The sequence below is a fragment of the Doryrhamphus excisus genome, chromosome 4 (assembly GCF_030265055.1).
Source record: "Doryrhamphus excisus isolate RoL2022-K1 chromosome 4, RoL_Dexc_1.0, whole genome shotgun sequence".
Classification (NCBI taxonomy): Eukaryota; Metazoa; Chordata; class Actinopteri; order Syngnathiformes; family Syngnathidae; genus Doryrhamphus; species Doryrhamphus excisus.
In genome coordinates this window covers 6,211,516-6,224,744 of record NC_080469.1, presented here as the reverse complement: position 1 = coordinate 6,224,744, position 13,229 = coordinate 6,211,516, and the positions used below count along the sequence as shown (strand labels likewise).

The following is a 13,229-nucleotide window of genomic DNA, read 5'->3' as shown; positions in this document are numbered from 1 at the left end:
GTTCAACTAAACATACCCCTGTATTATGTTGTTTACCATAGATGCACTTGAATAAATAATTTACAAGGTGTCATTGAAGGCACCGCCGTCAGACAGCTGCTACTGGGTTCGCGCATGCCCAATGGCAACGTGAATGACAACAGGGAACCCGAGCGATAAAAGGTGAGGAGGACACAAGTTAATAAATGAGCTCCTACTGATTACAGACTTTTGACGGTTGTAACGCGGTTCTATAGCTTATGTGTATGTGGTCGACAAGCAGCTGAGCAATTTTGAAAGATTAAATACACTCCTCGGTGGTTCGTGATTGTTGACATCCTGTCGCACGTGGTAACTTTTTGTCCACTGACAACTTTGTACGAGCGCCGTCGACGTTGTGGTAAAAAAAAAACAATGCTTGTTCCATGCGAAGACACTACCAGCGTCCATTAAAATGGGATCCCCCACCATCAGAGGAGGCTTTGTAATTAGTACGTATATCTCACTCGGTGGTGATTGACCGAGCTTCCAGGACCTGCTTGGATACTTGCTCAAGGTTCCTCATGGAGTCTGTTGGGAGGTTTGAGTTCAGCAGGAAAGACCTGATTGGTCACGGTGCCTTTGCAGTTGTGTTCAAAGGACGACATAAGGAGGTACTTTGTACATCAGTGACATTAACATGTGTGTGTTTGATGCATTGCATCTAAAATGTTATATCTTTGTCAAGAAACATGAGTGGGAAGTGGCTGTCAAGTGCATCAACAAGAAAAATCTGTCCAAATCCCATTCTCTACTTGGAAAAGAAATAAAGATACTAAAGGTAAGAACTGTAGTCTCTTTGGAGGCAGTGTATGCATTCCAGCATAGTTAATGCATGACAGCATATCATAGCAATCTTCAAATGATGTGCAAGTACTACCCCCATGACTGGGGTGTCAAATCAAAGGATGTGGGTGTGTTCCTTTGATTTTTAGTTTGTTAAAAAAAGCTCTATATACTGAACACCACTGTCAATATTGGGATGGCATCAGAACCATCTGTTTGGCACATGGCATAAAAATGACTTTGCATCATTGCTGTTTGTGTCCATGATCTCACTAGTAATCTTGTAGGAACTGCACCTGAATGTGTATATGGTTGATTGGGTTCATATCCATAAAAGAAATGACTCACAATAGGTTTTTCAGATAATTAAACTTTTTTTTTTTACATTTCTCCAGGAACTCAAACACAAGAATATAGTCAGACTATTGGACTGTCAGGTGGGTATTTTATTTTTATTATATATTTTGTTTTTCAGCTCAATACCTCTTCGAACACTTTGCAAAGCGTGGGGTACACCCTGGACTGGTGGCCAGCCAATCACAGGGCACATATAGACAAACAACCATTCACACTCACATTCATACCTATGGACAATTTGGAGTCACCAATTAACCTAGCATGTTTTTGGAATGTGGGAGGAAACCGGAGTACCCGGACAAAACCCACACATGCACGGTCAATATATAGATATGGATATGTATTGTATATGTATGTATTGTTTGGGGCTCTTTCAAACATCTAACAGCTTAATTTGTAATCATTTTGTTTACATTGTACAGTATACCTTCCACACACATAAAAGTCCGTCCTTCAAAGCTGGGATATAGGACATAAATAATTTGCCCACCTGTGAGTTTGTGTGAATGAATGGCTTTACACTTTCCTAGACAACCAGAATTGTGCGAGCGAACCTCTCTTTTGTGACAGGTGGCAGGGTGTAGCTAGTTAAACAATGGCTTATAAAGTATCAGCTCACACCAGATGCACACTGACATGCCTTGAGATTATACAATGAGACTCTAGGTCAAGAGACTTTTCTGGACAGTGCTCACCTGTTAACCTCTTACATGGACGATATATACTGTGCGTGTGTGCCTGTGTGTGTGTGTATATATATATATATATATATATATCTGTCAAAAAGGATAGACACCATATACTTGGCACCTTTGTAGTACTCCATCTTTTGACTTCACCTCATGTGTGACTTTTTCTGTGTTGGATTTCAGACACCTGTTGGTTCAAAATTGTGTTATTTCAGGCCCTGTTTGTGATATTGTTGGCCTCTTTTTTGATGTCAGAATAAAATCAACAATTAGATATTTATAGTGTTTCCCACAGAGCTGCAATCCATCTGTGGCTTTGCTTGGGTAGGATTAGATGATCATCTAATTTGCCTAATTGTATCCAAACACCATTCTGAGATTTATTTTAAAAAAAAGCGTCCAATTGTAATGTTTAGTGTTCAGTGCCAAATCTGTGAAAAAAATCTATCTGTGGCGGTCCAATTGTGTTTGTGGCGATCTGTCACAAATGACTAAATGTATGGGAAACACTGATTTATCATTCTAAAATGGATTTTGTGCATTTGTCTTACAAATTTAACTCTTTATTTGTTTTTGTCCTCAGGAAATAGGAGGATGTGTGTATCTAGTAATGGAGGTACAGTATGTTACAACTTGCAAGAATGTACTTTTACATATTTTGGAAGAAAATGTTGTTCCTGATGACTTGCCTTATCTTGACAGTACTGCAATGGAGGTGACCTGGCTGAGTATCTTCACTGTAAGTACCTTAATATAGCTTGTATCACCGCTTGGTCATTCTCAGTACATGACACAAGATTGGTTGTGTTGTGGAAGGAGTTTGGAGCAGCTTGCTCCAACGTCAGCAGGTCATTGTGGCTTTTAAGAGGCTTTGCTGTTTTCCGTGGTTTGAGGGTTGCAGATTAAATGTTCCCACAAGTTCTTAAGCAAATTATCACTAATATCCCTGACCAAGATTAAAGTTAACCATAAGAATTGGCTTGTAATGTAATGTTTATTAGAAACCATAAAAAGACTGGCTGTAATTATTCTTGCCTTTGACCTGAAAGTACTGCAGTATGTGATTGCACCACAGATCAACATTTCTTACTAAAAAGGTTCCCTGACTCGGGTTTCAAACAAGTATGATGATGCTGCTGCTGAGTTTTTCATTGACTAAATCTAGGCCGTCAGTGTCGTTGTTCAAATGCTGAGGTAAAGTGCTGGTGTCATTCTGTCGCTGTCTCTTATTTTGTAGACTTGACTGTTTTGTGTCCCTGCCAGGAGCCACAGCCAGCTATTTGCAGCACGCCACAGAAGCACATTGGCTCACAGAGCACCCACATGACCTCACCCATCTGTCACACACTTATCCTTGTCCTCTAATGGAAAAACACAGCAGCCTTTGCAATAATATCCAAATGAGGAGCCATTGTAAACAAAATTCTCTTCCACAAAGTACAGTCCTGATGTGTTTACGGCATCAATACATTGGGTAAATGTAGAGTAGCTGTTAAACATTCTCAGTCCTGAACTTAGTGTAGGTTCATGATCCATTCCAGCATGTTTACTAGCACCCCAGGAAATTCATTCAAAAAATGTTTTTCCCTCAGCTAAGGGGACGTTAAGTGAGGACACAATCCGAGTGTTCTTCCAGCAGATTGCTCAGGCCATGAAGGTTCTGCAAAGCAAAGGCATTCTTCACAGAGACCTGAAACCCCAGAACATTTTGCTGTGCCACCCAATGGGAAGGAGGTCTAGTTCCATCAACACCTGCGTTAAGATAGGTAAAGGCTTCACTCAGCAGATTTACATAGGCCGACGCACTTCTGTCCTCCCAAAACATGGGATGAAACATGAAACACAGCACATGCACACACAGAGTGCAATGCACTGATAATCCCTCAAATTCTCTCACCTCCTGCAGCTGACTTCGGCTTTGCACGTCATCTTCAGACAAACACGATGGCAGCAACATTGTGTGGCTCTCCTATGTACATGGTGAGTTTGAAGGTTTCTTCATATTACCTGTGCTATAGTGTTGTAATGACACTCAGCTTCTAAATTGTCTGGGCACAGGCTCCTGAGGTCATCATGTCCCAGAATTATGATGCCAAAGCTGATCTGTGGAGCATAGGTACCATAATCTACCAGTGTCTCACTGGAAAGGCCCCATTTCATGTGAGTAATCTAAAAAACATGCACGTCAGCATGTACAAACATGTTAACGTCACTCTCCTACGTACATTTATTTGAAAAAGTGTTTGCAAAGGTCTCTCATTACATAAGCCCTCGTGAATCTGCTTTTAGAGGTGCTAGGTTCCTAGAAGTGCTGTTCTCCTTATTGTCAACGCAAAACCGAACATGATGCATGTTTTTCGAAGCATAGAAACACGAGCTATGACTGAGCAGCTGGCTGACACCCTCCCTGGTCTCTGCTATGTGGAAAATATTGAATGATCATTCGGAAAGATCCTTGTTTACAGGGTGGGGTGGGGGGTGAACAAGTGGCCGTGAGCCATTTCTCAGAACCTTGAGTAAATACTGTTACACAACCCTGCTTATTACTTTGGCTGCTCGGATGAAATGCTTTCTAGATTGCCTCCACTTTTATTTATGGGTTGATTTTGAAGCACATTTCACTACCATGTATTGTCAGTTGGGGAAGTAACATTCTGTAATTAAGGAGGTCATTCTTCTAGAGCAGGGGTGGGCAAATATTTTGACTTGTGGGCCGCATTAAGTTAACAAAATTGTCCGGGGGGCCAGAACATATATTAAATACACACACACACACTATTTTATGCTTATAATTTTCCTTGAATTATTTGTCTAATTTTATCTATCAGCTGTTTGTCAGGAGGACTTTAAACGTCAGACCACATCAAACTATGTAATTTAATTTTACAGTTTTGTTGTTATAATAAGTAAATAAGACACCACTTGTCTGCAGCCTTACCTGCTGAGAAAGGAAGTGCCCTAATGCAGACGCCCAGGTGCGCTTAAAACTGATTCCCACTTCCGGTTTAGATTTTCCCCACCTGATCTCCCGTGTTTAATTTAGTAAAATAACGTGCTAGTTACAACGAAAATTTATTATTTCCTTACTGAGGGCTATGAAAAGTATTTTTTATTTTTATTTATCTTTGTATTTATTTTTTTCCTGTCTGCCTTATCTAAATTATTTTGGACAAGGGTTTGACTTGACACATACGACTTGGAAGTCATGTTGCCAGTTTGTATGTTAAAAGAAATACTGAAACGCTTGGTGGGCCGCAGTTTGCCAACTCCTGTTCTAAAGGCTTGACAATGGAGATTTTAGTTTTGGCAGATCAATGGATTAGTAAATTCTTCTTGTTTAAATGCAATGTAGTTTTTTTTTAGTTAACAGCCTTAACCATTCACAGAGACTTTCACAGAAATTGAACTGTAAATTAAAATATAAAATTATGCAGTTTTGCATACAACCAGGATTTGGAGTGTTTATGTATAATACCTTTCCCTTTTAAATGTAATTTTGTATAGGCGAACACACCGCAGGAGCTCCGCCTCTTCTATGAATGTAACAGGACCCTCGTACCAAGGTTGGTGCACCTTTGCACAAGCTATCTACTGTACATGCACACATGCACTTTTAGCAATAAGATGAAATACTGTGGTTTCAGTGTTTTCAATAGGACTGCATGCAGATGGGGCAGGGGGATGAGATGACGTCGTCTAATTTGCAAAATTGGCCATTGCGCACGTGCATGTAATTTTTAGGAACCCTGCAGGAGAGACAAAAAGTGAGCAAAACCGGGAACAGCACATCAAATGTTTTTAAACATCTAAACAAACTTTACTCTGTCACAAGCAAGATGGTGCCGCCTGCCCATAGCAGGACTCGCTGCTTGTTGAGAAGAGCAAGACATGCTTTCCTCTTAGTCTCCAAAAGTGTCCAATTAGACCAGAAAAAGTCCCTAGATTTGTCGGTAGTTGCTTTTTATTTTAAACACAATCTAGAGTCCGAATACTCACTAAATATGGCAAAAAAATGCTAATTTGCCAACACTGATTCCTCCTGCTACGTATTCCCTGGCAGACTAGTCCCAGGTGTGTCAAAAAGTACAGTTACGATGACATCTACTGTACAGACTTAGAACAACAAGCTACATTTATCGACATTCCCATTATAATGTCTTTATAAACAAAGGCGAGCAGATAGTGTCTGCTATATCTGTCGACCAAAGGTACTTACTACTACTGCTTCTGTCTTAAATTGGAATTGTGCGTTTTTTGACATCTTGCACAAGGTCATTTTATGTGGCTTTCAGGCTTGCTTATCCACTGCTGTGATAAAGCCAGTGATAAGGGCATGTTTGTGCATGAGAAGGCATAGTTTGTTGTTTCCTTTAGGGGGTTAGGGGGAGGGGGATCTATATATAACTTGCTCTGAGCAGCCATCTCCTTGTCTGCACTGCAATGATTTTCCACGTGACCCACAAAGTTCCACCGAGACATAAACACACAGCTTGCTAGTCACTGATCTTAATGCCCAGTTGTTTTGTTCTGAAGCTGTAGACTAGATAGAAATTGGAATACTGTATTTTACAGTTCACTTGGGTGTTCAGAAACAGATTTGGCCTAAATATGTTGTCCTTGATCGCGTGCTGTGAACACACTGCAGCATAGAATGACAAATGAGACAAAGCTTTGATGCTTTTGGACACATTACATTCAGAATAAACACAATAGTGGTTTTGTGTGTTTCAACATCTATCGATGGGCCAATAATCAGTTCATGTTTTCTCTCATATACAATTAGTGGTGTTTTGTAATGTAAATCAAAAAAATGTATTTCTTCAGCATCCCAAAGGAAACTTCAAGTAACCTAAGGCAGCTACTGTTGGGACTTCTTCAGAGAAACCACAAGGATCGGATCAGCTTTGGTAAATTTGCCTTTTTCATTTTAAAAATCACAATCTTTTATAATTCTGGTATTCAATTTTCTGGAGATGCAATAATTGAATACCAAAATCTTTGCTGTCTGTGGGCTTGTTCATGCTGCAATTATGATTGTGTATTTGCATTTTCAGATGAGTTTTTCCACCATTCTTTCTTGGAGACAGGCTCAGCTGCAAGGAAGTGTATGTAGTTGCTCTAGTTTGGTTTAATGCAAATTTGGATGCTGTATTCACCATCCTAAGGCACACATTTACTTGTTTTTGGACAGGCTCTCCAGCTCCACTATGCTTCTATCCCAGTTCTGACACAGCAAGTTCCTCTAGCAGCTCCTCTACATCCCATTCAGCCTCTCCTCAAGTGGGTAGTCCGCTCTTCCTTGACAAATATCTACTTTCAAAAATGGTCTTAAAAAATGAAATTCATTTTACTGAATTAAACAATTTTTCAGCTTTCAAATGGAGAGAGGCATCATAACCTTCAGACCAGGTTGACAAATTCTCCTGTGCAGAACACAGTTGGCTTCCATTTGAAAGAAATAGCCAATCAAGACGGCAGGAACAATTCATCTTACACAGAAGACTATGTAATGGTTCATCCCGAGTCACACTGTAAGATCTTACACTCACCTTTTCATGTAGTCACTAACTAATCAATTGTAAAACAAATTGCCTTTATGTTTTAATTGTTTGCGTCCATGCTTTACAGGTGAGTATACATGTGAGGCAGAAGTCGGGTCACCCATTGAGAGTTGCCTGCTGTACAGTGGGTGAGTCGGACATTTGAAGTTGCTGTATTCTTGTCACTATTTTAAATATTGACATTTTTACTTAACTCCAGAGACAATCTCGTTTTAATAGGGAGGTGACTTTTATAATTACCAATGTGTATTAAAATTGATAATAAAAAGAAAAACAATAATCTTATGACCTTGTTTCTTTGGCTCTCTTCGTTTTTTCCGGACGGTACTCACATTAAGTACGTTCACATTAAACACGTTCTATCCAACTTTTGCTGTGTTTCTCCCCCTCTTAGTGAGCAATATTCTTTTTATCATTGAATATATGCTTAGAAATGTTGTTCTTATTCTCACATCAGATGCTCATTGATTGCTGAGAGAGGTCTTGGAGCTATGGGTAGAACACCTCCATCCTCTCCCTTGCTGCAGGGTCGTTCCAAGCCTGCTGGGTAAGAGCAATCAAGCCTTCATCTGCATTCTGATGGGTTGAAGTCAGAAAGAGTATAGCAATTTCGGTAATACACAAAAAGTAGGCCATGGCAAAGTTTATTATTTCTATTTCTACCCAATAGCTATAACAAACCAAATAAGTCACGTTTGATTTTGTTTAAAAAATATATATATATATTTGCTTTCTGTTCTTTTGGCACTGTTACCGTTGATGTATTACATTTTAAAAACAAAAACAACAAATTATTGCATGAATTCAGTTGAAACTAGTTTTTGAATTTGATCATGTTTGACTGTTTAAGGATCGGATTACCACATGTAGACTCTGCAATTGGAAACCAGGGGTCTCTATCATCTATATACCTTGCATATGCACAAAAAGTTGTGTGTTATGTGATTTGTGAAAACATAACCTGGCAGTAGAATGCGTGCCCTGGTATTGCACATTTGTAGATAAAAAGGCAACAATCATATGTCAGAAGTAAACATGCAATGGAAGCCAATAAAGATTTATCCATCATTGCATGAAAACATCACGCTGATACTGAATTAAAAGCGTTTGAGGAAAGTGTTGTTATTTTACATGTCACTGATCATTTGTCATTCACCATAAACACAAAATGAACACAAATGGAAAAACACAACTTGGGGCTTGAATATTTCATCATATTTCTGTCTTGCCCTTTCATCCATGTAGCAAGTCTGCTTTGCGTGCTGGCAGCCATTCAGAGCCTATTCCCGTCCCAACTCAGATCCAAAACTACCAGCGTCTGGAGCAGAACCTCCAACCTACAGGATCAAATGGCTCCACTGGGTAAGTAGAACCACTCCGCTGTGTAATTTCACCAGAAATTGATCCTCCCCACTACTACTACTTCTTCTCTGTGTGTCTGTTCCACATATTGTCCAGGGTTCGGCTGTGTTATGCTGGCTACAACGAAAGTTCTTCACCACGTGAAAGACATGCCTCTCCTGATTCATGCTGTGCCCTCTACTCCTCAAGGCCAACTAGTAGAGGATCCCAGGCACAGCAGTATTCTCCCCTTGGTAGGCATTTCCATACTCTTGACATGATCCTTTCATCATGCCTAGGCTCTTTTCATTCTGTTTTGGTGATTTTTGATTATTATTCAAACAAGTGTGTATGAATGCCACAATTATTTGCTACTGGTTCATCCCTATAATGTTCTGCAATATAGTGGGAACTACACCAAAGACTTCAGAGCAGACCCTACCCCTCAGTACAAGAACTGGATGCCCCACAGAGTCACCTGATAAGAGGGAAAGTCTCTGCCATAAGGTCAGACTCTTCATTCATTATATCACATATTACTCCCATCAGGGAAATGAAATGTATTTATAATAATATACAATGATAACCATAGCAGAATTAAATAGCTTAAAGGCCCAAAAGGACATTGTGTAGATTATACAGTACAGTATTCTCTCATTTATTGCAGATCATTAGTTTTCAGACCTGACCTGGCATAGAAAACATTTTCATGACCTTCTAAATATGTTTTTTGTAACACTTTTTAGAGGCCTGTATACATGAAATAACAATCAGTAGTCACCTTTACACTCCCATTATTCTTTGTTTACACCACATTGCTCAACTTTTACAAGCAGGCTGTGGGATCTCTGCAGGGACATGAGACAACCTAGGGGACCTATTCTGCTTTTTCCATATTTCTGACCTATAAATGTAGTTTGAATGTTGTATACTCCCGTTAAACGATGCCAAAGTTTCAGATAATGAGGTTTGCGCATTTAGAAGTGAGCCCTGAAAGAAGTTCTGGATGGGTCAAAACGCTCAGTTTGAAAAAGGCGTGGTAAAACTGCACCTTTGTTATGTCACAGAGAGGTGGACTTCCTTATATGGTTCATATTAGGAAGCACTTTGGGTGTGTGACCAATCACAGAGTGGGCATGCCCAGATGCGGTTTTGGCAGGAAGCACAAATCAAGGGACATACAGCTGGAATAGGTGCAGATTCTGCAAAATGTAAAAAGTTTTCTGTGCCAGTTATTGTGTGTAGCTGCTCTATAGGAGACCACAACTCCTTGTCTTAACTTTTGTTCTTCACAAACAGGGAAATTCATGCAGGACAATGTCAGACCTACATAGTCCTCGCCTGACTGCTGCTACCCACACCAACTACAGCAGGAAACCCACCAACAGAAAGGGGCCATTTAAAAGGTCAGAACAAGTTGTTATTGTGCCAGTAGTAAGAACAGGTAAAAGATAAGCCAATTATTAAATGTTAATCTTGCTGTGCTCTGAATGGTCAGATCACAGAGCATCAGCAGACTGTCGGACATGCTGCTGAAAGCTGCATTTGGAGCTCAACTTCTTGAACAGAGAAGTAATGAGAGCCTCTACTGTGAAAGCAGCATGGACATTGCAGGTACATTAAAACAATATTTTATCTTTATAGGCACAGACAGCCATTTGATTATCTAAACAGTAACATGTAATAGAACCCTGTCATATAAACCCTACTTCTTTCAAACCCACAGCGCCGCCTAGTGGCTGTCATACAGGTCTTCCTCTGTCAGCTAGCCCACCAACTCCTGTTTTCACCATGGGTTCCCCAGCCAGCGGAACCTCTCCTGATATTATGCTACCAAGGATGCTAACAGGTATTTTGGAGTGACTTTGACTGGCTTATAGGGGGTTGTGCTGATGTTTATGCCCTAAAAAGAAAACAATCACATTTTGACATGGATATTTTTGATGACCACAATTTTAGATGCACCATTGCCATACAGTATTAGGTGTTGATAACATGTATTATTAAACTTCAAATATTTGCTCATGATTCATTTACATTTGCCAAATTTTCCAAGTGCCCCTAAGCTGTTTTCTGTCTGGAGCTCAGTTGTGTGTGTGTGTTTGTTTTTTTTTAATGCAGGTTCACCCAGCTATGTTACATCACAATGGCTATTAAATACTTGTCATCAAAGAAGTCGTCCAACCAGTGACACTGAATCTATGGATGCTACTCCACACAGTCTGTTCTTTTATCCTCCTGAGCTTCCAGAAGATACACTAATGGAGGTACGAAGTATGGAGCAGACTTCCATATCAACATAATACTTGACAACGTTGAGTATTCACTGTGATTCATGTATTTGTATTTTTTTCACAGCAGGCCCATACAGATGCCCTGAGTGACCTTCAGTTCACACTGGCTTTTGTGCACTGTATCATGGAATTGGCTTCTTCAAAAGACGCGACGGCGCTGGATCCTGTCAGCTGCCTCGAAGTTTCTTTTCTAGAACACAGTTTGGTGACAGATCAGATCAGCCTCTTAAGTCGAGAATGGAGGTATGTACTACAGTGTGATTTGTAAGATTTCCCCAGCACTCAAGACTTCTGACAAATCTTTGAGAATGCCTTGTGGTTTTGTTTTGTTCCAGCTACGCAGAACAGTTAGTGTTGTACATGAAGGCAGTGGAGTGTTTGTCGACAGCTCTGCACGGATCTAAAGAACATATCCAGCAAGGTCGACTGCTTCCTTCATCAGCAGTCAAAGAAGGTAGTTGATAGTGTAAACTTCTCAAAAAGGAAATATATGATTTATAATATGTTAAGCATTTATTTATTTGTAGCCTGGTGAGAATATTAGACAATGGGTCAGTATAACAATATTGATGTTTGTGTGTGTATTCTATCTCTCATGAATGCAGTGATTAAGAAGCTGAATGAGTTGTACAAGGGCTGTGTTACATGCTGTCGCTCCCTCAGCAATCGGTTACAGACTTTCCTGTTGGACAAGCAAAAGCTTATGGATCGCTTCAATGGACTCACAGCAGAGAAGCTCATCTATTGCCACTCTGTGCAGATGGTAGGCTCCACCGTCGGTCTCAAAAAGTATGTTACTCGCTCCACATCCTTATCTCAACCTTATGTGTTTTCTACTTGCATTCAGGTACAGTCTGCAGCTTTAGATGAGATGTTCCACTGCGGTACAGGAATAGTACAGCGCTACCATAAAGCTCTCTTGCTGTTGGAGGGTCTGTCTCGATTCGTCACAGATCAAAAAGATATTCACAGGATAGAAAAATGTATGTGAAAACACAGAGGGCTTTTCGCTTCCATCAAAATATGAATGTTAAATTCTCCATCTCTGTTTTCCCAGGCAAGCAATGTATTGAACGTCGCCTCTCTGCTCTGCAAATCTAACAGTCCAAGAGTCGTGCTTCTGCCTTCAGAGAAAATGTGTTGTCATTCCTCATTGACTTCCTTGTAATGATATAGAATGTGAAGGTAGAGCCTCCAAGACTGTTGATATACACTAGCACTTTTATATTCCTCAAGGGAATAAACACTTGAGCGCCTACTCCGAGCACATAGTCCAGTAAACGGTTGAAATTTCTTATATGCACAAAGAAGACTGGACTTCCTTGGGCATGATCTTGAAGTGAGATTTTTGTTATGACTGTTTGATGTTTTGATCTATATTTGTTTTCATTACCAAAGTTCACTGTGTTGTTAGTTAATGTTTGGCACATAGAATCGCCCAAAACATAAGTTGTACTTGAAACAAAGGTTAGTATATGTGATGTTTACTGAACTGTTAAGTGACAAATTGAGTAAAAAGACACAGAATGAAATGACCAAAGACTATACAGTATATGTGCCTTCTGTCTTCACTGAAAACTCAAATTGCGTTCACACGTAATTATGTATGATTAAATTTAGGAGACTTAACTTCATGCAAATGTTACTTTTGTGACTCAACTGATTTTTTGATACTTTCTTCTGATACTTTTGTGACTCAACTGCATTGTATTTACTGCATGGCACATGTTTTGTTTGTGTGTGTGAGTGTACATTGCTTAAAAAAATGTACACTGCTTTCACTTGAAGGTTGTATACATTGTATGTGAAGATATTTTGCTAGAAACATTGACATGTAATTTTCTTCCCGTGTTTCATTTGCATTTTCTACAGATTTTATGATGGTCAGTGTTGCGAAAGCATGTTGTTGAAGCATAGTAATTACATTGTTATGAAAATAAATATTTATTATTGAAACCGCTTTTAAAATCCACTCCAGTGTCCTATAAATTTTTTTCCGTATGTTGTTGTAGTACAGTGCAATGAAACATCCACGGTGTTGAAACTGCCAACTAAATCTACAACAATTTGAAAAAAGACTGCATTGATACATGTGAAATGTGTTCATCGCAAGCAAATACGGTTATTGTTTTTACTTGTGCGTTAAAGATTCTAATTTAAACAGAACAACAACAATACATTGC

General features: G+C 39.6%; 1 protein-coding gene across 2 annotated transcripts; it reads left to right on the top strand.

Annotated features, from left to right (window-relative positions):
- Positions 1–117: 117 nt before the first annotated feature.
- Positions 118–13,011, top strand: ulk1a (unc-51 like autophagy activating kinase 1a). Of its 2 annotated transcripts, none has more exons than XM_058071594.1 (27): positions 118–632; positions 707–799; positions 1,200–1,241; positions 2,434–2,466; positions 2,553–2,589; positions 3,443–3,616; positions 3,757–3,830; positions 3,909–4,010; positions 5,355–5,413; positions 6,675–6,757; positions 6,905–6,955; positions 7,042–7,130; positions 7,222–7,381; positions 7,479–7,539; positions 7,869–7,958; positions 8,657–8,773; positions 8,870–9,006; positions 9,159–9,259; positions 10,052–10,158; positions 10,251–10,366; positions 10,479–10,601; positions 10,874–11,019; positions 11,114–11,289; positions 11,382–11,500; positions 11,652–11,809; positions 11,894–12,029; positions 12,104–13,011. In XM_058071594.1, exons 1-27 carry the CDS (start codon positions 543–545, stop codon positions 12,145–12,147), a joined length of 2,718 nt encoding a protein of 905 aa, XP_057927577.1. In that variant the 5' UTR covers positions 118–542; the 3' UTR covers positions 12,148–13,011. The 2 variants fall into 2 exon arrangements, with proteins under 2 accessions (XP_057927577.1, XP_057927576.1); XM_058071593.1 differs by having other exon boundaries at positions 11,111–11,289.
- Positions 13,012–13,229: the final 218 nt, after the last annotated feature.

Coding starts and splice junctions, on each gene's coding strand:
- ulk1a (XM_058071593.1), top strand. CDS start 543: ATGGAGTCTGTTGGGAGGTTTGAGTTCAGCAGGAAAGACCTGATTGGT. Junction 7,959..8,656: donor GGTCGTTCCAAGCCTGCTGG/GTAAGAGCAATC, acceptor TCATCCATGTAG/CAAGTCTGCTTTGCGTGCTG. Junction 8,774..8,869: donor GGATCAAATGGCTCCACTGG/GTAAGTAGAACC, acceptor CATATTGTCCAG/GGTTCGGCTGTGTTATGCTG.